The 23256-nt window shown below is 52.0% G+C and overlaps 1 protein-coding gene across 4 annotated transcripts in view; it reads right to left on the bottom strand.

Annotated features, from left to right (window-relative positions):
• pals2b (protein associated with LIN7 2, MAGUK p55 family member b) overlaps nt 1–23256 on the bottom strand; it is a 42013-nt gene that overhangs the window by 2005 nt on the left and 16752 nt on the right. For 3 of the 4 annotated variants that reach the window (XM_088928707.1, XM_088928708.1, XM_088928711.1), the window contains 10 exons: nt 7657–7775; nt 6114–6266; nt 5159–5314; nt 4585–4812; nt 2723–2854; nt 1819–1915; nt 1617–1685; nt 1177–1338; nt 738–940; nt 240–368 (listed from right to left, as the gene is read on the bottom strand). In XM_088928707.1, coding sequence (XP_088784833.1) covers nt 240–368; nt 738–940; nt 1177–1338; nt 1617–1685; nt 1819–1915; nt 2723–2854; nt 4585–4812; nt 5159–5314; nt 6114–6266; nt 7657–7775 — 1448 coding nt within the window. Of the gene's footprint in view, nt 1–239; nt 369–737; nt 941–1176; nt 1339–1616; nt 1686–1818; nt 1916–2722; nt 2855–4584; nt 4813–5158; nt 5315–6113; nt 6267–7656; nt 7776–17141; nt 17468–23256 lie in introns of those variants that run through there. The other variant, XM_088928706.1, reaches the window with a different exon arrangement.

Genomic DNA, 23256 nt, shown 5'->3' with positions numbered 1-23256 from the left:
CGGTCTGCCGGTCCTCTCTCTCTCTCGGTCTGCCGGTCCTCTCTCTCACAGTCCGGGTGGGACGCCAGCAAACAGGGCCCGGGGTCACCATGCCCGGCCCTCAAGACAGCCCACTCTGCCTGCCCTCAGCCTAGGCTCCTGTCACCGGGCAGCCTCGCTAACCACTGTGAGGAGCAGGAGGAGGCAGGAGGAGAGCAGGAGGGGAGCAGGAGGGGAGCAGGAGGGGAGCAGGGCCTCACCGTCAGCAGCTTGGTGGTGATCCCGGCGTCCACCACGGCCTTGTGCATGGCCCGCAGCGTGTCCAGTTCGGGCGCCGCAATGAACACCACGTAGGGCATGAACTCCGGGGTCTTCAGGACCTTCAGAGCCTGCGGGCAGAGACAAGACCTTGACATCTCTTAACACACAAACCCACTCAGGCTTTTACCACTGCGTGAGGGACCACAGCACCTGGGCTCCTGGGGCCACCCTGCACACAGCCTGGCGAGTCTGGACCAATCCGCCCCCAATTTATTCACTCTCACACACACTCACTCAAACTCTTTACACACACACACAGAAGACACTTTACATACAGCACACACGCATATTAAATGACACATGTTAATATATACTGTAAATACTCTTTAGAACAATGAGCCGGTGCCTATTCTTTTTAGCACCTGTGTGTAAAGGGTGGCCCCCTCACACCCCCAGCCCTCGGCCCCCACTCGCCCCCGAGCCCCAGGCCCCCTGACCTGCGGGTTGACATCGAGGATGCAGGTGCGGCCGGTCTGCACCACCTCGTGGATGGAGTCGATCTTGGTGCCGTACAGGTTGCCCTCGTACTCGCCGTGCTCCAGGTACCGGCTGGCCTTGACGTCCAGCTCCATCTCCGCCCGCGACACGAACCGGTAGGACTGGCCGTCCTTCTCGTCCTCCCGCGGCCGCCGGGACGTGACTGTGGCACGAGACCCGCAATTAACACGATCCACACGAACCCGCAGAGCAGGCCAGCCTGAGACGCACACCGCTGCCGTGCACGCTCTCCTGCTGCACCGCTCGTTTTGACCAGGGTGAGAGCTGTTAACTCCAAACAGCGTTAGTAAAAACCAATCCTGCAGTCTGAGTGAGACAGGAGATCAGCTCAGCAGACGGCGCACGAGCCGACGGGAGGATCGCCCCAAGAAGACTCACATGGGACTGTCGTTCCGAATCTCGTGGGGTTCAGCACCATCAGCCGGTTCTTCAGGCTCCTGCGCCCCACACCCTGGGCCCCGATCAGCACCAGGGTCTTCCTCTGGAAGGGGGGCACTCGGGCCACCTCTTCGTAGACCTGCAGCTCGTGCCGATCGAACTCTGCAGGCGCAAGCACAACAGGACGGGGCTGCCTGCAGTTACAGCAGCCTGCAGGCTCCTCGACAGAGGACACAACCCCCGAACCCCCCAGCACGGCCCACTCCCCCCTGCCTGCCCGGCTGACGCCCCCGCCCCGTGTGCACCTGACCAGCTCTCCAATGACCAGGGACAGAGAGGTCGCGGGGTTTTTTCCCTTCAGTCCCTGTTTGCTTCCACTGAAATGACATGTCCCTCCATTCGAGCCAAACCCCCCACTGGCCGTGCACCCCTCTCCATACCTGCGTTTCGCGCTGTAAGATACATCATCTTCTTTTTCTTCTTCCCGCTTATTGTGCCGCACAGGACTCCTTGGGAGAAACGGAGAAAAGACTGATCAAAATCACCCCTAGATGGCGCACACGGTACGCCTCACACAATTCAGGCTCCCCGCCTGGCTCACACAGCGCTGCTCTTCAAGCGCCGTTCAGACGAAGTACATACCTGAGCCCTCCCAGTCTCTCCTCACGAACGCTTTCCTCTTCTCCTCCAGGAACTGGCTGGGGATGAGCCCCGTGGAGCCCCCGACAACATGGCAAGCCTGTGGGGAACAAAGGGGCTTTTCAGTCACCCGCTGCCGGTGTCAGACCGAGACAGCCACGCCGTTCCTGGGGAAGCATCAACACACTCTCGATATCCTTCCCTCCCCCTCATGACCGCTCGTGGGGGAGCTGGAGCCGACGCGTGCAGGCAGCAGAGGAACGAGGTGGGGTACACCCTGGACGGGACGCCAGTTTATCTCACAGCAGACGGACACACCCACACCTGGACCAATCTTCCCAGAAGCCCACCAGCATGTCTTTGGACTGTGGGAGGAAAGCGGAGCACCCGGAGAAAATGCAAAAATGGGGAGAACATACAAACTCCACACAGACCGCACCCCAGGAATGGAACCCAGGACTCCAGCACTGCGAGGCGACAATGCCGACTACTACCGCCCCACCTTCAGTATATCCAGCAGGATGGTCGATATTTCTTCTCTGTGACTTTTGGGAAGTGTCACTTCTTTACACAAGGAGTTGTAGGAAGTCTGGAACAAGCTACCCAGCTGTATGAGATCTTCATATAAATTAACGACTAATTACCAAACGGGCGTGTTTGTAACTTTTCTCACGTGATAAACTTTAAAACTTGTTCAAAGCGTGTTTTAAAGCTTGCACAGCCAGCATGCTTTATTTTTAGCTTTACAGAAATGATAAAAGAAAATTAAATGAAGATGCACAACATGAACGCAATTGCGAGAATATGTGCAGAGTCCCAGCTGGACGGTTTTCAGCACAGCTGCTCCCCACTCTGCCCCCTGCGAGAGCCCACTGCTCCATGAGCACAGCGGTGAGCGCGCTCCCACCTGCCACCAGTTGGGGTCCTCACGGTTGACGATCTGCAGGACGTCTCCTCGGGAGAAGGACAGGCCCGCCTCTTTACAGGGAATCAGCGTGTCGGTGGCTGGATTGTAGTCGAAGTGAGGCTTCACGTACACCTGAGGGATGCAACGCACACGGACCAGGGTTTTCAAACAGGACAAAGCAGAGCTGTAAAGAGTTCCTCAAAAGCTCAGTGCAAGAGATGTATGTCATTAAAGTTTCACAAATTTGCTCGACAGCTGAAAACTGTGAGAGAGAACAACCAAGCCTGGTGAAGACCTTTTAATAGAGGGGTAAGACTTTGTTTGCCTAACAGCAGATATTGTAGCAAATGATTTGATTTCTTAGCAAACAATTTCAGAAACTGAAATTGCGTTGTAAGAATGTTAATTCTTACCCCTGCAGGGGAGGTGTGAATACAGGCCACACTGTCACAAGCTCTCAGAAGGTGCTAGCAGTAGGCAGGAATGCTGACAGTATTTAAACAGCTTCTCCACACCAGCTACAGTGCAGTTACCCCTGGTGTTTACACCGGCCCCCACTTGCCTGACATGTGCAGCGGACTGGAGCTGCCCCCCCCCCAGCCCGACTGCCCCTGGGGAACAGCGTCAGCTCCTGTAGGAGTCTGTATAAGGATCTGCCACTGTCTCACTGAACAGGCTGGTGACGGGCTGACACCATATATCACTCAAGCTTCCCTGCGTAAGAGATACTTCTAAGGCTTGAGACCTCCGCTGCTACTAGACTTAAAATAATTTACTATAAGGGGAGACCACTGGCCCAGTGACGTATTACACACTGTTTTCAGTGAGCCCGCGTGGTTGTGGGGTACAGTGTGAACGTGGGGTACAGTGTGATCCTTTTGGAAAGCAGGCTCTACCACAGAGAGGACATCCTCACAAACTGAGCTTCGCCTCAGCAGGGCTGTACTGAGACACAAGACAAGTGCTGGTCTTGACAAGCGGAGAAGGCGGGCAGCGAAATGGACACAGTTCTCCTCTCGGAGGACAGAGAACTGCAGTTCGGTTCATTGGCACGGACTGCCACAGGTCCCCTCTGGGACGACACTGACAGCACGTCTGTCTTAAGAAAACACTTGCAGTTCGAGTATAGTACTCAGCGCTATTAATAGTCTGGCTCTGTGTAGAATTACAGGCATGATGGATTCTTAACCCAAATTTAGAGATCATTAGGACATAGTTCGTTAAGACACTTACAGACACGTGGATCTGCTTACTACAGGGAACGATTACATAACCAAGCAGCGAATCAGACAGCACCGGTGAGCCGCGGTAACAGGCCACCTAGAAAGAAACGAGGCGCCTTCTCTCGGGAGACAAGCCAGCGCAGTTTTCAAACAGCATTCGCTAAAGAGGAGGAACATAAACTAGTCTTTTTCCTCTTGCATACAAACCGGTCACTCACCCCACCCAGGTTGACCGCGTTCCTCTACATACTGGGAACCCCAGCTTCTCTGACTCTGTTCCAGTTCAATAAGCACTTCCACAACGACCGCACCTCCTGAGAGCCTTCGCTTCTCTCACCGACTAGGGCTCCTGCTTCCACCCCCTGATGTTAATTCGCATTAACCGCTGTGGTCAACTCTACTAATTCCCTCATAACTCCGAAAGGCCCCTCTCGGCCATCTTCAGCGGAGACTGAAGAGACTGTTTCAGTTGCTCGGGGCGCTGGGGAGAGCTGTGCTGCTGCTTCGTCCGAGCCCCCTGGTGCCTGGAGCCTGTCTGCGGAGCTCCAGAGGGGCTGCGACTGGGCTGCGGTGCAGCTCGACTCCTGTACGTGCCCCAGTGATGGCTCGGGTGGAGGGGGGCGAGGGACTGGGGCTTACCTGCTGAGGAAGCGCGGCGTCCCTGTAGCTGGGGAGGATCTTCAGAGTGATCCCCCCACAGCAGCTCTTCAGCATGTCCTGCAGCTCCTTGGGGTTGCTGCCCACGTCTTTGCCGTTGACCTCCTTGATGATGTCCCCCACGTGCAGGAGGCCCTGGCGGTCGATCATGCCCCCGTGCAGAATGCGGGCGATGACCAGGTCGCTGTTTTCCACTCGGAAGGTCACGCCCTGCGCGGCACGGAGAGGAGCAGCGATCACAGCCTCCGGTCTTTTTAAGGCTTTGTTACTTCCTTCCACTTTAAACCGCGTGGGGCAGTAACCGCTGAGGAGCCGCCAATGTACAGGGCAATAAAGAAGCCATCTGCTCTCCCTCCTCCCCACTTTCTTTCCTAAGCACCTTATTCCTGGTCCCTTTAAGAGAGCCTTCCCTTCGAAAACAAGACTTCTGCAGTTCAGTGAGAATTTAAAGACTACTGCTTTTTTCCTCGAGCGTGCTGTGCAAGGGACATATCAGTGGACTGACACAAGGAAAACTGGCGCCGGGGAACAGGGAGTGCGAAGCGGACACACTTACCAAGGGCTCCCCTGCCTTCTTGCGGATGCCGATCATGCGCACGGCGTCGGCCTGTACCGCCTGGGGCGCGGCTGGCGCGGCGTGGTTCGCTTCCGGTCCCCCCGCCGGCGGCTCGTAGCTTTTCGACGCCACCTTGTCGTGAGCCTCGAGCAGGGACTGCGCAAGAGACGCGTGCTCAGAGCCCAGAGGGGAGAGCGAGCGGGCTGACCGCCCCGGCCACCCGGCCCACAGCGCAGCTCCTCTGCTCTGCCCTGCCCTGCCCATTTCTTTCTGCTGGCCCTGAAGAAACGCCAGTGTTTGCCGTACGAGACAGAGACAAGATCCGTCACCTCACCCACGATTCAGGTGTTGTTTTTGAGAAGAGAACTAATTCCCACTACAGATTTCTTTACTTCTGATCAGTCCTTTCCCCTCTAAATGCCCTGTGAGCGCTGTAAGTCTAATGTGAAAATCGATACTAGACTGCGCAAGCATATGGCACCGCCTCAGTAATCTGTTGTGCTAAGTACTGCAGGGGGATTAAGCATCAGCCTGTTATTTAACCAGAGGAAGACTAGCAACATCACGCCCATGGCTTTCACAGCACAGAGCTCACAGCTCTTCTGTCTGCAGAGCTCGGCACTCCTCCCTCAGCTGATTCCCGCAACGCTGAGCCTCAGAGGAGAGAGAGAGAGAGAGAGAGAGAGAGAGAGAGAGAGAGATCCCCACTGCAGGAGCCTTACTGCTCCCTTTCAGCTCTCTTTCTTGCACTTTAAATAACCAACACATCAGCATTTCTCTCAGTTTTGAGTTAGAACCTTTAATTTAAAATGCTCGTCTTCCGAAGGCGCAGGAAAACACAACAGCCGGTCCCAGGTGGTGGAAGGGACTGTGCGCCAGGGCGCCAGGGCCGATGAGCACTTTGACAGACACCCAGCAGGACCGTGGGCGTGACGAGGGCTCGCAGGTGGCTCACCTGGAAGTGCGGCTCCTTCAGGATGCGCGACAGCTCGGCGGCGCTGTCGTCTTTGCTCGCCAGCGGGCTGATGTCCTCCAGGATCTCGCTCACCAGCTCCACGTTGTTGTCGCGGACGGCCTCCAGCTTGACCTCCTCCAGCCGTTCATGAGCCTGCGGAGAGACACAGCGCTGTAAAGGCCAGCCTGCTGGGGGCGCCAGAGAGGCACGATCGCACCACAGTGCTCAAGAACACGGCCTCCTCATCTCCTACATCCCTCTGTCGCTACAACGCTGTTCTCTGCGCAAGCCGGTGTGGAATATGGGAGGAAACAAATTTAAGTTTTTGAAGGCTAAATTCTGCAGATAAAAAAGTGTTTTTTCTGGCCGCCATCATGCCATGAGTTGTGGTTCTTGAATTTCTTACAGAGGCTGGTGTCACACTGTGAACCTCCAGTGCGCTGCCAAAGAGAAATGCTCACCCACGAACCACACCTGGATCAGACAGCTGCTCAAGGGGCACAGCAGGTGGCGCTGCGACCCGTCACCTCGTCGTGACGAAGAAGCCAGTCAAACTAGTGCCGCCAGGACTGCCCGGACACAGTTCCTCTTACACTGATCAGCTCAGAACGCAGTCAGGCCCTGCGGTCAGCGGTTTGGCACTGAGGTCAGCGGTCAGGCCCTGCGGCTTGGTCCTGCGGCCCTGCGGTCATCTTCCTTTTCATTTACCGGTCCTACCGGTCAGCAGCTTCAGGAGGAGGGTCATCTGGACTCACCATATAGGACAGGGATGAAGCCATTTCCTGCTGGCGCTACCGGACCACCGGGGGCTGTTCCATACACAGACCCCGAGATGCATTATGAGCCCATCAGCAGTAACAGAAAACCGTGAGCATCGATGTCCGTGATTCTCTCACTGATGCTCTCACAAACAACCTGTCCAACTTATTAATTTTTATAGGCAAAATAAAGTGACCGGGAGCTGAGGACAATGGAAATGTGGGGCATATTTAAATCATCCAGACAGGGATCTGGAGTGCAGGAGACATCTGAGCTCAACCCCATCCTGTGTCTCTGTGTAGCTCCGGAGCGACTGCAACAGTCACAGTAAACGACGCTGCCAAACTAGGCGATCAGCAGCCACAGACTGCACCTTGGACTTGCGCCGCACAGTGAAGAGTACTGCCCGGCTGTGGCTGGCACAGCCCGATCACGGGGGGCGGTTACACACAGAGACACAGAGACTCAATGACAAGTTACGAGCCCATTGACAGCAACAGAAAACAGCAAGAGTGAGTGTCAGCGATTCCCCGACTGCTGCTCTGCCACTGCGCCGGGTCAAACACACACAGCGTGAACAGAACTCAAGATACCCCCCTGCCCAGTCATCCTAAGTGGAACTCACTAAAACGGATATTTATGATGCTTGATATTACGTTTCCAACAAAGCATCAGAATCCCACAAACAAACGCCTGTAAAAAAAGGCACATGCTCCTTCTCACAGGTGGGAACCCGGGGCGCTCTGGGCGGCAGTGCTGCTGCGCCCCCTGCAGGTCGGCGTACCTTGGCCAGAGACCTGACGATGGGGCTCTCCATGATCCCGCGCAGGAAGATGAGGTCGATGTCCTTCGCCCCGGTGCAGGTCGGCAGCTCATTCAGGTTATCCAGAACCTGCTGCATTGCTGTCGGAGAGAAAAACACATTTACAGCCCTGGGAGAGATGAGACGGGACAAGCCCAGGAGGATGTGGGTATATCAGGCAAAGCCCACGTTTTAGATCAGTAACTTTCAGAGGACAATGAAACACCACCTCCCAGTATTGCACGGGCATCTGGGAGTTCAGCAGGCCAAAGGAAAGTGGCAAACCTGGCACCTACGAGGCCCACACCAGTACAGGCAGCGATGCCACTGCAGTTTTAAAGTTCGCGGCCATCGTGGATCCAGGGAAGGAGATCTCGCACAAGAAGAGCACATAACTCAAACTCAAAGTTTTAGCTCATGAGGGCGACTCCTGAAAATGGCAGATGAACAATTTTAAAAGCAGAACATCAAATATTTCCCAGACGAGCAATCTACGGTGCAAACGCTATGTAAGCAAGCCCAGAGCATACCAGCAGCACCACGGTCATCCCTGCCCATCTCAGAGGGAGTTTACTCTGGGCATCGTTTTTTTCTTCCTCAGCCTCTAATGATACTCATGCATTGCACTAAGACTAAGCCTTTACATGGCTACTGACACAGTATTGTTCATGTGCAGCTACAGTTCATGTTAGACATGCAGAAGGAAGCACCGACCTATCGAAAGGCATTTTGGGACAGTCTGATAGCCACGCAGAAGATGACACTGTGACCTCTTCTCAGTTCAGTTTAATTTGAGGAGCAATAAGCTCAAAGTTTCTAATCATTAGCACTAACAAAGCACTAGCCTCAGCATTTACCAGTGACTTTTAAAAACATGACTTTCCCCCTAAAAAAATCACATCAGAAGTATCTGAATCTGCTCTGCTCGTGTCAAAAAGACGCAGGGCAGACCACTTTCTATGCCCATTCCCATTCCGATCTCCGTTCCCAGCACACTCCCATCCTTCGGGGAGGGAATCGCACAGGCAGCAGGGAGAGCAGGTAACTGAACGTGTTTCGGAAAACCACTCAGCGCGCCGCAGTACCCCTCCTGAAGAGCAGCTGCAGGCCCGTGGGACGGACAGGGAGGAACAGATGCAACAGGCCCAGCGGGATGCTGATGTGGTGAGGAAGCAGGAGGTTCAAAGGGAAGTCAAATGTGAGCAGTTTTTAAACCCTTTAAATCTGTCACTAAAAGTTTTCTTCTTGGAGAGAGACAAGCTTGCAAACAGGATAGAGAATTCACCAGAAAACATACCTAAAAGCAAAAACTCCTAGAATCTATCCTTCACAAAACCAACTGCAAACTGCTAAGGATTCAGAATTAACCTGGGCCAAAAGACAGAGCTCACCTTTGTGATTTCAGGTGGCTTTTGGATATCACGTTACCAGACGTTTCTCCTTCAGCACATCTTTAAAAAGCAAATAAGCCTTTTTGGATCACAGATAGATCCAAACCCTTATTATTGTCTCTTATTAGTTCAATAATACAGTTTTAGACTCCACATCATAGTCTATTAATTTCACACTGTTTTACGTCAAAGGGTTGTAATTGAAGTGTGCATACTGAAAATGTAATTTTGTCTTGCAGTCTAAAGAACAGATCAATAACTGGCAGTTATGAATTGAACCAATTAAAATTTCTGAGAGCTTGCATATCTGACAGACTTGCGGTGTGAAATTTAAACAGCGCACGTGACTCCTCAGCAGTTCATCCATCGCTCTCTGAACAGAGAAGGTGGTGTTATAGACCGATGTAAGAAGAGATGACATTAACATTAATCTTGAGAGATAATCCCCAATCTCTCAGACATGCTCACAAATCCAAAATCTTACAAATTGCATAGCCAGATAAAATATGTATAAATCTAATGTACATTTAGGAAAAATGTTCACAGTGCTAAGGCAAAAACACAGGTAGTGTCGCTGCCTGTTGCTATGGTTTCTGTAATTCTATCTGCGAGGAAACTGAAGGTGCCCAAGCAGCAGAGCAGAGCACCGGGGAGGAGCACCAGCCCAGCCTCTAGCTGACCGCTCGAAACCAGGAAGAACCTGCTCTGATCTAAAAATGAAGGTGCTGTTTTTTTAAATACTGTATTGGCCTTGTCCCCACAGGTGACCCTGTAGGCCTTTCACAGTGCACAGCTATTAAAAGGCCGGGACTCCCTGCCCTGGCTCTAACTTCGCCTCGTCCTCACAGGGCTCCGGTGCTGCGCAGGAGTCGCATGCTCAAAACAGGTCCCACACACACATCGGCTTAAAATAACTCAGTCACACTGCGCACAGACAAAACTGATGGGTATTCACACCAGCACTTGGTGGGCAGCCCCGGCGAGAACAATTCACATTGGGATTATATCGTTAGCTAAACGAGACTGCGAACCCAATGGTACGGCTGGCCAAATCACACTAGCCGTGACCCCGAGCCCCGCAGCAGTCAGAGCCACAACACCGTCCAGGGACCCCGAGCCCCGCAGCGGTCAGAGCCACAACACCGTCCAGGGACCCCGAGCCCCGCAGCGGTCAGAGCCACAACACCGTCCAGGGACAACGAGCCCCGCAGCGGTCAGAGCCACAACACCGTCCAGTGACCCCGAGCCCCGCAGCGGTCAGAGCCACAACACCGTCCAGGGACCCCGAGCCCCGCAGCGGTCAGAGCCACAACACCATCCAGTGACCCCGAGCCCCGCAGCGGTCAGAGCCACAACACCGTCCAGGGACCCCGAGCCCCGCAGCGGTCAGAGCCACAACACCGTCCAGGGACCCCGAGCCCCGCAGCGGTCAGAGCCACAACACCGTCCAGTGACAACGAGCCCCACAGCGGTCAGAGCCACAACACCGTCCAGGGACCCCGAGCCCCGCAGCGGTCAGAGCCACAACACCGTCCAGTGACCCCGAGCCCCGCAGCGGTCAGAGCCACAACACCGTCCAGGGACCCCGAGCCCCGCAGCGGTCAGAGCCACAACACCGTCCAGTGACAGCGAGTCCCGCAGCGGTCAGAGCCACAACACCGTCCAGGGACCCCGAGCCCCGCAGCGGTCAGAGCCACAACACCGTCCAGTGACAACGAGCCCCGCAGCGGTCAGAGCCACAACACCGTCCTGGGACCCCGAGCCCCGCAGCGGTCAGAGCCACAACACCGTCCAGGGACCCCGAGCCCCACAGCGGTCAGAGCCACAACACCGTCCAGGGACCCCGAGCCCCACAGCGGTCAGAGCCACAACACCGTCCAGGGACCCCGAGCCCCACAGCGGTCAGAGCCACAACACCGTCCAGTGACAACGAGCCCCGCAGCGGTCAGAGCCACAACACCGTCCAGGGACCCCGAGTCCTGCAGCGGTCAGAGCCACAACACCGTCCAGTGACAACGAGCCCCGCAGCGGTCAGAGCCACAACACCGTCCAGTGACAACGAGCCCCGCAGCGGTCAGAGCCACAACACCGTCCTGGGACCCCGAGCCCCACAGCGGTCAGAGCCACAACACCGTCCAGTGACAACGAGCCCCACAGCGGTCAGAGCCACAACACCGTCCAGTGACCCCGAGCCCCGCAGCGGTCAGAGCCACAACACCGTCCAGGGACCCCGAGCCCCGCAGCGGTCAGAGCCACAACACCGTCCAGTGACAACGAGCCCCACAGCGGTCAGAGCCACAACACCGTCCAGGGACCCCGAGCCCCGCAGCGGTCAGAGCCACAACACCGTCCAGGGACCCCGAGCCCCGCAGCGGTCAGAGCCACAACACCGTCCAACCGCTGTGGGGCTCGGGGTCCCTGGACGGTGTTGTGGCTCTGACCGCTGTGGGGCTCGGGGTCCCAGGACGGTGTTGTGGCTCTGACCGCTGCGGGGCTCGGGGTCCCTGGACGGTGTTGTGGCTCTGACCGCTGTGGGGCTCGGGGTCCCAGGACGGTGTTGTGGCTCTGACCGCTGTGGGGCTCGGGGTCCCTGAACGGTGTTGTGGCTCTGACCGCTGTGGGGCTCGGGGTCCCTGGACGGTGTTGTGGCTCTGACCGCTGCGGAGCTCATTGTCACTGGACGGTGTTGTGGCTCTGACCGCTGCGGAGCTCGTTGTCACTGGACGGTGTTGTGGCTCTGACCGCTGCGGGGCTCGGGGTCCCAGGACGGTGTTGTGGCTCTGACCGCTGCGGGGCTCGGGGTCCCTGGACGGTGTTGTGGCTCTGACCGCTGCGGGGCTCGTTGTCACTGGACGGTGTTGTGGCTCTGACTGCTGCGGGGCTCGGGGTCACGGCTAGTGTGATTTGGCCAGCCGTACCATTGGGTTCGCAGTCTCGTTTAGCTAACGATATAATCTCAATGTGAATTGTTCTCGCCGGGGCTGCCCACCAAGTGCTGGTGTGAATGGGCATTTAGAGACTAGATGCGTGAAAACGCGTTGGTTTCCCGAACAAGCACACTTTTCTCAATGAAGAGCACGCTTTCCTCCCAGGCTGGTAAAGAAAGAAAATCAGTTATTCCAAGTTTAAATGTATTTATGCTGACATTTGAACGGGAAGAAAATGTGCTACAAACAGATGCATTTCTGCCAAGATGACAGTGGGTAGGAGCTGCCAGTCCTGTAGCTGGCTCACCTCCTTCATTCCTGGCACTGTACCACCTTCCTGGGTACAGCGTTTGAAGCTGCAACACTAGAACACCAGACACGATTTCTCAGACACGTGTCTCACAGCAAACCAGCTATGTTTTACACACACTGAAACTTACAAGGCACACCAACAGCACAAGGATACATTACTGTACATTACATAACAGACATCTACCCATACAGATTCATTTCACAGCACTCCCACAGGAGTCCACACAACTGCATCCAGATCTGTAAATCTACTCCCCCACAGTTACACATCACCCCTGCACTCTTCTACACAATGCATGGATCGCACTAGTCCATAAACCATTACTCATTTATTGCGAACTCATTTAATTACACAATTAATTTGATTGAGTACGGGATGAAATAGTTCCTCATTTTAAGTCCACACTGAAAACATCTGTTTGAAGACTTCAGGTACTATTCTTCATGCAGAACATGTGAGGGATCAGAGGAGTTACTAACAGCTAGTCTCACCACCCTCTTCAAGTAAGCAGTTTGAAAACTCTGCTCAAGAGACTGGCCGTGTCTTAGAGAACATCCTCAGGTGTCTGGACATCTTAGCATTTTGTTGAACAGAAACACTGTTATATCAGATGGATATTCCATACTGCATGACACTTCATATCAGAGAACTGACAAATATGGACTGGATCTGACTACTGGCACCAAAAAACACCATACAAACCTAACAAACTACAGTTCCTTCAGAACCTAGAACCTCCACAGGCTTCAATCCCCAATGACTAGACGCTTTAAGGATGCCTTACAATAGCTACAGCTACGGAGGACTACAGCTCCCACAATTCTCCTCCTCCCATCAAAGGGCAAAGGTCAGACGGGGGTATAAGAGATCACTTTATTGGCCATATACAATTTCTTGGATTAGGAATTTGTCTTTTTGCATACCCCAGCTTGTTTCTGGAGAGAAGCTTGGGGTCAGAGCACAGGGTAAACCATTATACAGCACCCCTGGAGCAGTTGGGGTGAAGGGCCTTGCTCAGGGGCCCAAAGGAGTAGGATTCCTCTGCCGGCCACGGGATACGAACCGGCAACCTTCCAGCCACAGTGCCACCACCACACCATCCCATAAAAGCAGGAAGGGCCAACCAACTCCTGTGCCAGAGGTACAGGGAGGCCAGGACATCCAGGACCAGGCTGGCTGTGTCTCCCTTCAGGAGCTGACCGACACATTAGACAGATAAGAGAGCCGTGACTATTTTGGTGGTTACGTTGAAATGCAATTGAGAGGACACTTGGGTTGAATTTCGCGGTAGCTCAGAAGCAGTCTAGCTGTCTGACTTGTAGGAAGGGAAACCTGAAACAGTCCAGTTTGTTTTTCAGGCTTTCATCATCGTTCTGCTCATGTGCTGCCCTGGTAGCCCACACAACACCACGGACGGGAGCAAACTAAACACTTTAGACTGGGAACTGCAACAGTGCAGCCCTTTCGTACAGCAGGGCCTCAGCTGCAGCAGCCCGGGCGAAACAACTCACCAGGGGCCACTACAGCTCCACTATCAACACAGGCTATATTCAACTACTCTTTATATGAAACTACTACGGTAAAACTGCATTTATACTTCACTCTCCATGCAGGATCTCTGGAAGATGTTTGAATAATAAAGCTCATAACTTTGTATCTAATTGCTGCTCTCTCTCCTGGGCAAAAAATGATAATTCTGCTTTTACATCAGTCGCATGACACTACATCCCTCAGTTATTTTACATAACGAAATGGTACATGAAGAATTTTAACTCTCGAGTGGTGCATAACTGAAGCTAGTAAGTGAATCCTGGTTTTCAGGTCTGAATATTCCCAGTGTGAGCAGTGATATTCCCCTCAGCTCTCTCTTCACTTTCCCCACGTTTTCAAAAGCCTCAATCAGATCGTTTTTGTCAAGCAAACAGGCTGCTGTGTTTGAAAGCCTGAACGTGCTGAGAAGCCTATTCACACAGCTAGTACTTGTCCGTGGTGGAATCCAGCAGAGAAAGCATTTCAAACCCACTAACAGTCTGTTTTCAAACATGCATAATTTAATTACAGCTGTGAACCCACACAAAAGCTGAGCTTTGCCGCGTTCAATAGATCACGATGTGGAAGTGTGTGGCTTTTACCACCATTACCCTGTTTCAGTTTTAAACCAGACAAACAGTGCTCAGCTCCTTGATGTGCCCAAGCCCTCCTCATCACTGAAGCTCTCCTCTCATTCCCTTTCATTTCAAATTAAGTCACTTCATCAGGAGAATCAGCCTTTAGAGGGCGATTTGAAGGCTTTTCCTTCCTCACTGAGTGAGCCCAGCAGCCACTCCTAGTTCTGCAATGGCATCGCTTTGCAGAGCAGCCCAGACCAACCCGAACGCCTCCGAGGTCTGTGCCACATGACACGGCAAACCTGGACAGAGCGCAAATTACTTTCACTACAACAGGAAGGCACGTCTTTATGACTTTTACATTCAGATTACCTGTAAATTGCAAAGGAAAATTTTGAATCCCTCTGACGGGGATGTACAGCCTGTATGAGTTCCGGTCAGGTGTGGACCAAGCGCGCTCGCTGGGGTGGTTGAAGTGCTCGCATTTCCTGGGCTCCTGTACTTTGCACACAGGAGGGGACCCACTCACCCACCACCGAGCTGCAGCCCCAGGCACACATGGGAGAAAGTGTTTCACTTCAATCCTTCAGTTAGGAGGGCCAGACCATACAGCCCAGAGAGTAATTAAGCCAGGACACTGGGGACACACACCCCTGCTCTAACGAACATCTTTAACGAGCGACTTGTCAGGATCTTGGTTTAACACCTCCTACAGTGTCTCACACCACAGTGTCTCTGGTGACCATACCGGGATACTGGTTTGGAAACTGTGCTCCACCAACACCGGGTTTCCCATCCCAATACTGACCAGGCTCAGGACCTCGCCGGGCTCAACCCGGAGGGTTGCGGTGTCGTCTCAAAGCGGAGTCAGCGGCGAGTGCAGCAGAGCGTTCAGCCTCTGAGCCGGGACCGCCAACGTGCCCACCGCGCAAAACACAAAGCAGCGGCGCGGGGGGGGGGCGTGGGGAACGCCCCGAGGCTCCTCTGGCTGGCACGCCGCTGGGGGCCGAAGTGTTTTAAAGCCTCCAGACCCTCCGTGCTCTCATTCGCAGACTCCCGGTCAGAGCAGTCCTTTAAGGCTGCAGGGAAAGCGGAGAATAGGAGCTCTGCAGCAGCTCACCCAGCTGTCACTGCCAGCACCGAGACAGCCATCTGAAACTGCACAATAAGCTCTCAGATGGGATTAAACAAAGGTTTATGTTTGTCCCTGAGCAATAGGAGAATGAAAAGGCACATTATTTAACAAAACTAATTAATAAAATCTATGCCCATACATAACAGAGCCAATACTATACTGCAAGAAACTTTTGAAAACTGACGCATATTTCAGCAAGAACACCAGCATTGTCCCAGATGCTTTCAAAAGTGAACGCTGTATGTAAAAAAAAAAAGAGGAACGCAAAGGAATGAGGACCTTCTTCAGACATTTCAGAGCTTCATCAGCGCAGGCTTAGCACACTACCAGTCTCACTGCCCGACAGCAACCAACAGCAGGGAGTCCAAATGCCAACTACAGCTGCATGAAGTGGTTTTCTTTTAGAAAGGTTTACAAAGGGTTACTAGAGATTCCCTCCCCTCTGAAGACGAAGGCGTCTGCATGTTTCTAGAGCTGACTTGCAGCATCCAGCCCCCTTGCCCGAGAGCACACAAGCATGGCGCCACGGACAGGGAGCTACAGGGGGACACAGGGGGAGACGCTGGTGTGCAAGCAGCGCTCAGGAGAGAGCCCAGCAGCACAAGAGCCCCAAGCAGAATCCGAGTTCTGCTCTGCTGGACCTCTGGACCATCCCGACAGGAGAGCAGCACGCCGCAGAGCGGGCTCTACCTGTGTGTCTAACCCAGCTCAGGTGATCCCATCCACAGCACTGACACCGTCTCCATGCTTCACAGCAACACGGAACGAACACTCATCTGACCAGAGTGAAGGCACGGCACTGCAGCATCACTGCATCGAAGAGCACGAACACACAACATTCCTACATATTCATGGGTTTCTAAAACGCTGCACAGCACATTTTTCACCTATTAAGTTATCAATTTGAGCTGTTCACAGGGACAGATAAATCTGCAAATATAAGACTTGGACTGGAGGAAAATGCTCACAGGCCAGTGCAAAGTCTGTCTCTAGTGAGGAAACTGGAGATTATGGAGCTTACTACTGTGTCACAACAGAAGTAATCAGGTACTGCAGGGATTTTATTAAGACCCTCTCTCAGGGTGCAAGCTGAAGTGAATCAACATGCACGCTTGCAACAGTGACACTTCAATTCCTCATACGGAGAGATGAGATCGGAGTACAGATCAGGAACCGGCTCCTTCTCTGCAGCTCCCGAATTACATCAATCCCGCCTCTCAACAGCCCGGCAACGCGCCTTGTAACTCTCCTGCCACTGCTGCATCCTGCTGTGCACGTGGGGACTCCCTCTCAGGACAGCTGCTGGCTCTTTTCACACTGCAAACGCGAGAATCCAGAAATAAACCCTGAACTGGCACAGGCTGGAATACTGTTCCTGACAATCAATTTATAGGACAGCCCCCACCGAAACCCCTGATTATACTGATATTTAGCACTCGAGAGACTCAGCATAATAACAGTACAGTACCTCACAGTGAGGAAACAACTTCTCCAGAAGTCCAGACTGAACCCAGCCGCTATTTAATCGAGTAGTAACTGCTTCTTCAGGACCAGTACCCCTGCGATTTAGAGTAAAACCAACAACCAGCTCACCTACAGAAGAATTAGCTTCGCCCCCTGAAGAAGAGCTGTCTCTTTCAGGAGAGGAATCTAAACTGTCTGTATATCCTTCTGCAGCCGAGAACACCATCGCGAGGAACAGAACAGATCCTGCACTCTTCCCTCCGACAGCTTCGTCTCCGCAGATCAATGTGACTAATTGCCGGTGGGAGTCCTCTGGTGCGATCGCCCAGGGCGATGCCAGCCCGCTCCTGGAGGGAGTGATGACACAGGTGACGTGCCCACTGCTCTGTGTGGGCTCCGGCTCCTCGTGGCAGCGACCGAATCAAGACTGTGCGGCTCGGGCGAGCTCTGCCCTCTAATACCAGCTAGAACCTCTAATCCCACAATCCCTTGTTTTCAAGGGCTCTCCACAGTCCCCCTCAGCTGCAGAAGCAATACTCTTATGTAAGTGCTGCTGCGGCTGCTTGGAAATACAGCTCCACTCGCTTTCAGACCCCGCTCTGAGGAGCGCGACAAGCGCTACAGTTTTGATCTCGGAGCTGAACTGCTCCCGTGCTCTCCCTCGTGTCAGGATTCACAAGAACGTGTGGATATTATTTATAGTTAATTTCCCATTACACTCATCGCCTGCCCACATTTCAATCCTAATCCCAAATCTAGAAACAGTTAAAGATTTTTTCTGGTTTATTACACACTTCACCGATGTCGAGGTAAACATTGCTGGAACTGTATGTAAATGCTGTAAGTAGCATGTCCACTCACATTACACCCCTCTGAGAGATCCAGGTTCATGTTGGACATCATATCTCCTCATCATATTTTAGAATAGTAACTGCGCTCTCTGTAGCTGACACTGAACCATTTAAGAAATCGTTAACCTTGCTACGTTTTGTATGAACTATGTTATGTGAAATCTACCAGGTCTGAACTATAAAACATTAAGAATGTTGCTCACCAGATCATTAAAATAATACATTTTTAGAACTTTTTTTAGATGCTCTTCACATACAAAGAGTCTATTACAAAAGCAAAAGGCCAATAAAATTGCGTTTACAACAAATGGGAACTTTAGAGCTCTAGCTACAGTTCAGACCGGCCTGTGGCGCGATTCCCTGACCACAATCTGAAATAATTTCACGACAAGTGATAAAAGCTGAAGTTCTAACGATGTAACAATGTGTGGTGTATAAATCAACAAATTAACTCGGAAGACTTAGAAAGACAATTTCTTCAAAATCTATCTTTTTCTAGTTTCCAAAGGTATCTTCCAGGACATCTTGCAAAGGTCGCAAGGCTTGCACGATGCCCAGTGTGTTGCGTCGTCTCGGGAGGCAGCAAGCACCACCGAGCAGCCGCCTCCTGCTCCAGACCTGAAGCTCTGCGAGCACTGTACAATCACAACATCCCTGAAATTAAATTCTACTCCCTGTGCTGCTCTGCATGTTTTATATTAAATGTCATCTGCAGTGGTTTGTCCAGTCTTAAATACTATCTAAATATCTCTGAATTTCCTTGAATTTCCATGTTCTGCAGTGTTTGCCAATCCTCATCTGAGAGCTACACTAGTTTACATTTATAAACTTAACCATTTATATTATTATATTAATTAGAAAGAGCACTGGACCTCATTCAGATCCCTGTGGTACTCCACTAATTACTGTACATCTCCCAATCTGGGCAATCACTTCTTATCTGTACTGTTTCTATCTATTGACCAGTTTTCAATCCAAAAGATATATTCTTTCTTTTTTTTTAAAGACTTATGAAATTCTGAAGACTGCACGCTCTCAGCTTGTTTTCAAGGGATATTGTCAATAGCCCTTCAGGTAGTTGCACTCACGTCTTGGAACGCTAAAAGTCTGCCCATCAAGAGCTTACCTGTACAGGAATTAGAACTGGCCACAGTCATTTCCCTATACCCAGCATGAGCTGACAGGCTCACCCCACCAATGTGCTTTTTGATGGCCTTCAATCACACTGTGTAGCCTCAGTACAGAAGACCTGCAGAGCTAGAAAAGGCAAAAATTAGTTAAAGTCATGTCTGTTTACTTTGGGCAAACTAATAAAACCCTTTTTCAGAACCATTATGAAAAGGCCCCTATCTCACACATCCCAATCCATTTCATAATAAAAAAATGATGACAAACCAATACATTAATGAATATTTCACAATACTATAAAAGGTCAGTGAGTTTTATTTATGGCAAATACTTGGTCTAAACTGCATTACAGGAAGGTAAAGCTTAAAGCACAGTAAAAGTGCAAACAACAACAGTAAAAGAGGGATTGGATAAGTTCGCAGCACGTTTGCTGACTGGAGGGACTGCAGCAAGCCTGTAGAAGCCCGAATTCTGTGACTACCAATTCCGGATACCAATGGATAATGAAAATCGGGTTGCACCATGTTGTAAGGGGGACTGGAATCAAGACAAGAGCACTAAGACCATCCTGCTTGCCTCCTTCTGTCTAGTAGCCCTTTCTAAGAAACATTGTGTCACAACAACAGGACGCAGAAGATTGTTAAATCACAAATCACCCTCCTAACTGCACAATGATAAAGTTCATTTAATCAAAAACGATGTTTAATGTTTGCATGGCTGTGCGCAGCACATTGCAAGCAGAGACGTTTTGTGAAAGGCATCGAGTAAAACGTGAGCCTTTGTCATCACAAGCCACGCGTCACAAGCTGGGGGCTGTGTTCAGCAAAGCAGAGTCCTGCATGACCGCCGCACTCACAGCACCGCTGTGCATCTGTGCCCCGAGGGATGGGCACACTCTGCCCCTCCTAATCCCCAGCCCTGGGCTGCACTCCCTCTGATCGCAGTTAATCCACAGACAGAAACACCGGATTAGGAAATCTGTTTTTTAGGATTTGTCCATCGCCACTCAGCTCCCAACTAGGATTTGATGTTTATGACAGACTGACTGATGGGCGTTAAAAACCAAAAGAAGCAGAAGAAGGGTCAGGATCCCCAGAGGCCGCTGCCGTGGGCTGGATGTTGTCCTGGTATTTGCCAAGGACACGGAGCAATTCATGCCTGAAAGACAGGGCAAACAGCTCCCTTCCATGCAACCGCGCTCACCGGTCGCCCCCGCTGACCACCGGCCTAACGTTCAAGACAACAAGAGAAGCGTGCTGAGTGTCCACCCCAGGCATAAGGGGGGCGAGTCCTCCTCGGGTGGCCTGCTGTTCCGAAAGGCTCCCCTTTCTTGTCCTTCCCACTGGGGCGCAGAGGGGTTTGGATGATTCAGCTGTGCAGCATTGGTTGTTATTCCTTAGGACATCTCTGAACTCAGAGAAACCTTTTAGAGGGGATTGCTATTGACTCAAACAGAGCGTGGCTCTGGACTACACGCTGCACAGAGCACAGGGCACACTGCACACAGGACACACTGCACACAGGACACAGCACAGAGCCACACTGCACTGGACACAGGGCCACACTGGACACAGGGCACACTGCACAGAGCACAGAGCCACACTGCACTGGACACAGGGCCACACTGCACACAGCACACTGCACTGGACACAGGGCACACTGCACACAGGACACACTGCACACAGGACACAGGACACACTGCACAGAGCACAGGGCACTGAACACAGGGCACTGAACACAGGGCACAGAGCCACACTGCATTGGACACAGGGCCACAGTGCACTGAACACAGGGCACACTGCACAGAGCACACTGCACTGAACACAGGGCACACTGCACTGAACACAGGGCACACTGCACACAGCACACTGCTCTGGACACAGGGCACTGAACACAGGGCACAGAGCCACACTGCACTGGACACAGGGCCACACTGCACAGAGCACAGGGCCACACTGCACAGAGCACAGGGCCACACTGCAGAGATACACATGCTGCAGCACTAACACTGACACAAAATGAACTCAGCAGCAGTACAGTACATTGTAACCATACATACTGCACATGCACTGTGTGTGAGCGATATGCCCAACACACCAACGGTGAGCTTTCTGACCATTTTTACAGTGTATTTTAAAATAATAAAACAATTCCAGTCTGTATTTGCCAGCTAAAATACCTGTCAACAGCTTGTAAAACCCCTGCTTTGACAAATCCAAGGTCACAGGCCAAAAGAATAAAACCAAACAGAAGCACAAAACAATAAAAACAAATGACTAATGGTGAGTTCACTCTCAGATGCCACAAGCACAACCTGAAAAACTCAACAGTGGCAAAAGCACCCACCTACAGTAAAGAGAGTCTTAACCACTGCTGAGTCACCAGGACTATTAAAAAAGCCAGCTTCTCCTGCTGAGGTGTGAAAATATTGCAGCTCTTACTTAAAAACAAGAAAAACAAACCATTTTAAAGTAGCATGTTCAGCATCACTGAAGATGCATAATTTGCTTTGAACAGCTTTATAAGTATCCTCCGTTGGCATAGCAACCAAGCCCTCTGTGCACCTGAAAGGGTTTTGAGGTGCGGTCCAGGGCGGGGCCTCCAGTACACAGCTGTGTTCCTAAACTACAGCACGTTACTGCGTGGGGGACTCCGAAATCAGATGCGTGCTGTGAAAAGCTGCATTGTCTGGTCAAATGTTTGTTCCATTGAAAGAAAAACTGGTAAGAATGAAGAACAGGAAACATTTAACACACATAGGCAAACCCATTATGTCTACCATGATCACGTTTTCTTTGCAATAGGGAGAATATGGCAGATGTAGTTTACAACATTCTGATCACCTCATATTTACACTTGCACGTGGTCACCCCTTAATGGTTAAGTCAAGATTTTAAAAGACAATTTGATACTTTTATAATCATGGATTTTTTTATTTTTGCATAAAGTATCTGCACAGGGCTGGCCACCTACTGCGTGCTTTATCATGCAAATATTTTACTGTATTACATCTCATTTGAATACAATGGAATCAACGAGACATTAGACATACAGCAATTTTTAGCAAAACTTCCAGGTCCACCAGCTGCTGGGTCCAGGGAACTGGGAGGAAGGATAGTTTCCTGCTCGACTTCATGAAGGATAGGAAACCCTTTCCACACCTGATTCGGGTCAGAGAGCAGGATTGATTCCAGATTTGATTTTCAAGACTTCACTCATCTCATCCAGCTACGTATTACAAGAATAAATCTCTGGGTTCGAGGTGGACAGTTTTTTCTTACGCAGTGCACGCTGTTCATCACTCCCCGCCCCTGGGACACCGAGCCAGGTCTGAGCCAGGGCGTACGAGATGCACAGCCTCTGTGCTGCACTGCAGGCGGAGCCGGCGTGCTGTGAAACGGGAGCCGGTGGCCTGTTATTCCAGCAGTGACACACATTCCCTGCCCGTGAGTCTGCGGCCACAACACAGCGGGCAATGACAATGAGAAGGTCACGCGTGTTCGGATAACATTCGCGCGTGCCTTTTCAGCTGCAGTACTTTCCAAGTCCCGAATGTTTTTATCTTCTCAAGGACTCCCAGTACCCAGAGTCAAGAACGCATGCTGGGTAAAAACAAAACCCAGCGAACTCCGGAGCGTCTCGGAGCTCCCCGAGCATCAGAGGATGCAAATCTCAGACCTCCCACAGAATCTCCCTTCTCAGCCCGACTGCCAGTCAGCTATACACTGGATTTCTGAGGAAGATTTCATGACCACTGTGCCAAGTCGGCTCTGGGAATGCGGCATCTTAAGAGCATCGTTCACAGCGCTGCAGGACAAACCCGGGTCACAGCTGAGCGCTCCTAGACGTCACCTGCCCCTCCTCCATGCCCAGCTGGTAAACTCCCAGGCACCGCCGTCCGCAGAGCGCAGGGGACACTCTTCCAGCTCCACAGGAAGAGGGATCCACGTGCACCTATCCAACACTGCGGCCCAGCACTCTCCTCCTCGTCCCCCCTGGGCACAGAACCCTGTCCACTCAAGTCCACCTGACTGAGGAAGCGGGTCCCTGCTTTAATCCCCTGTACCTTTGATCTTTAACCCTCCGAGTGGTTTACAGTTCATGAAATATCACAGCTGTGGAATATTCCTCTCCCGAGGCTGACAGGGAGATTAAGATGCCTAGATTTCTTCATCCTTCGAAGCAGAAAAATGCACGAAGATAAAAAGATACTTAAGCTCGACTCCTCCGCCAATTAAACAGCTTTCACATCTCACAATCAATTT

This window comes from Atractosteus spatula, chromosome 12 (genome assembly GCF_055471065.1).
Source record: "Atractosteus spatula isolate fAtrSpa1 chromosome 12, fAtrSpa1.hap1, whole genome shotgun sequence".
NCBI lineage: Eukaryota > Metazoa > Chordata > Actinopteri > Semionotiformes > Lepisosteidae > Atractosteus > Atractosteus spatula.
The sequence above is the reverse complement of the archived record's forward strand: the minus strand, read 5'-3'. Positions and strand labels throughout refer to the sequence as shown.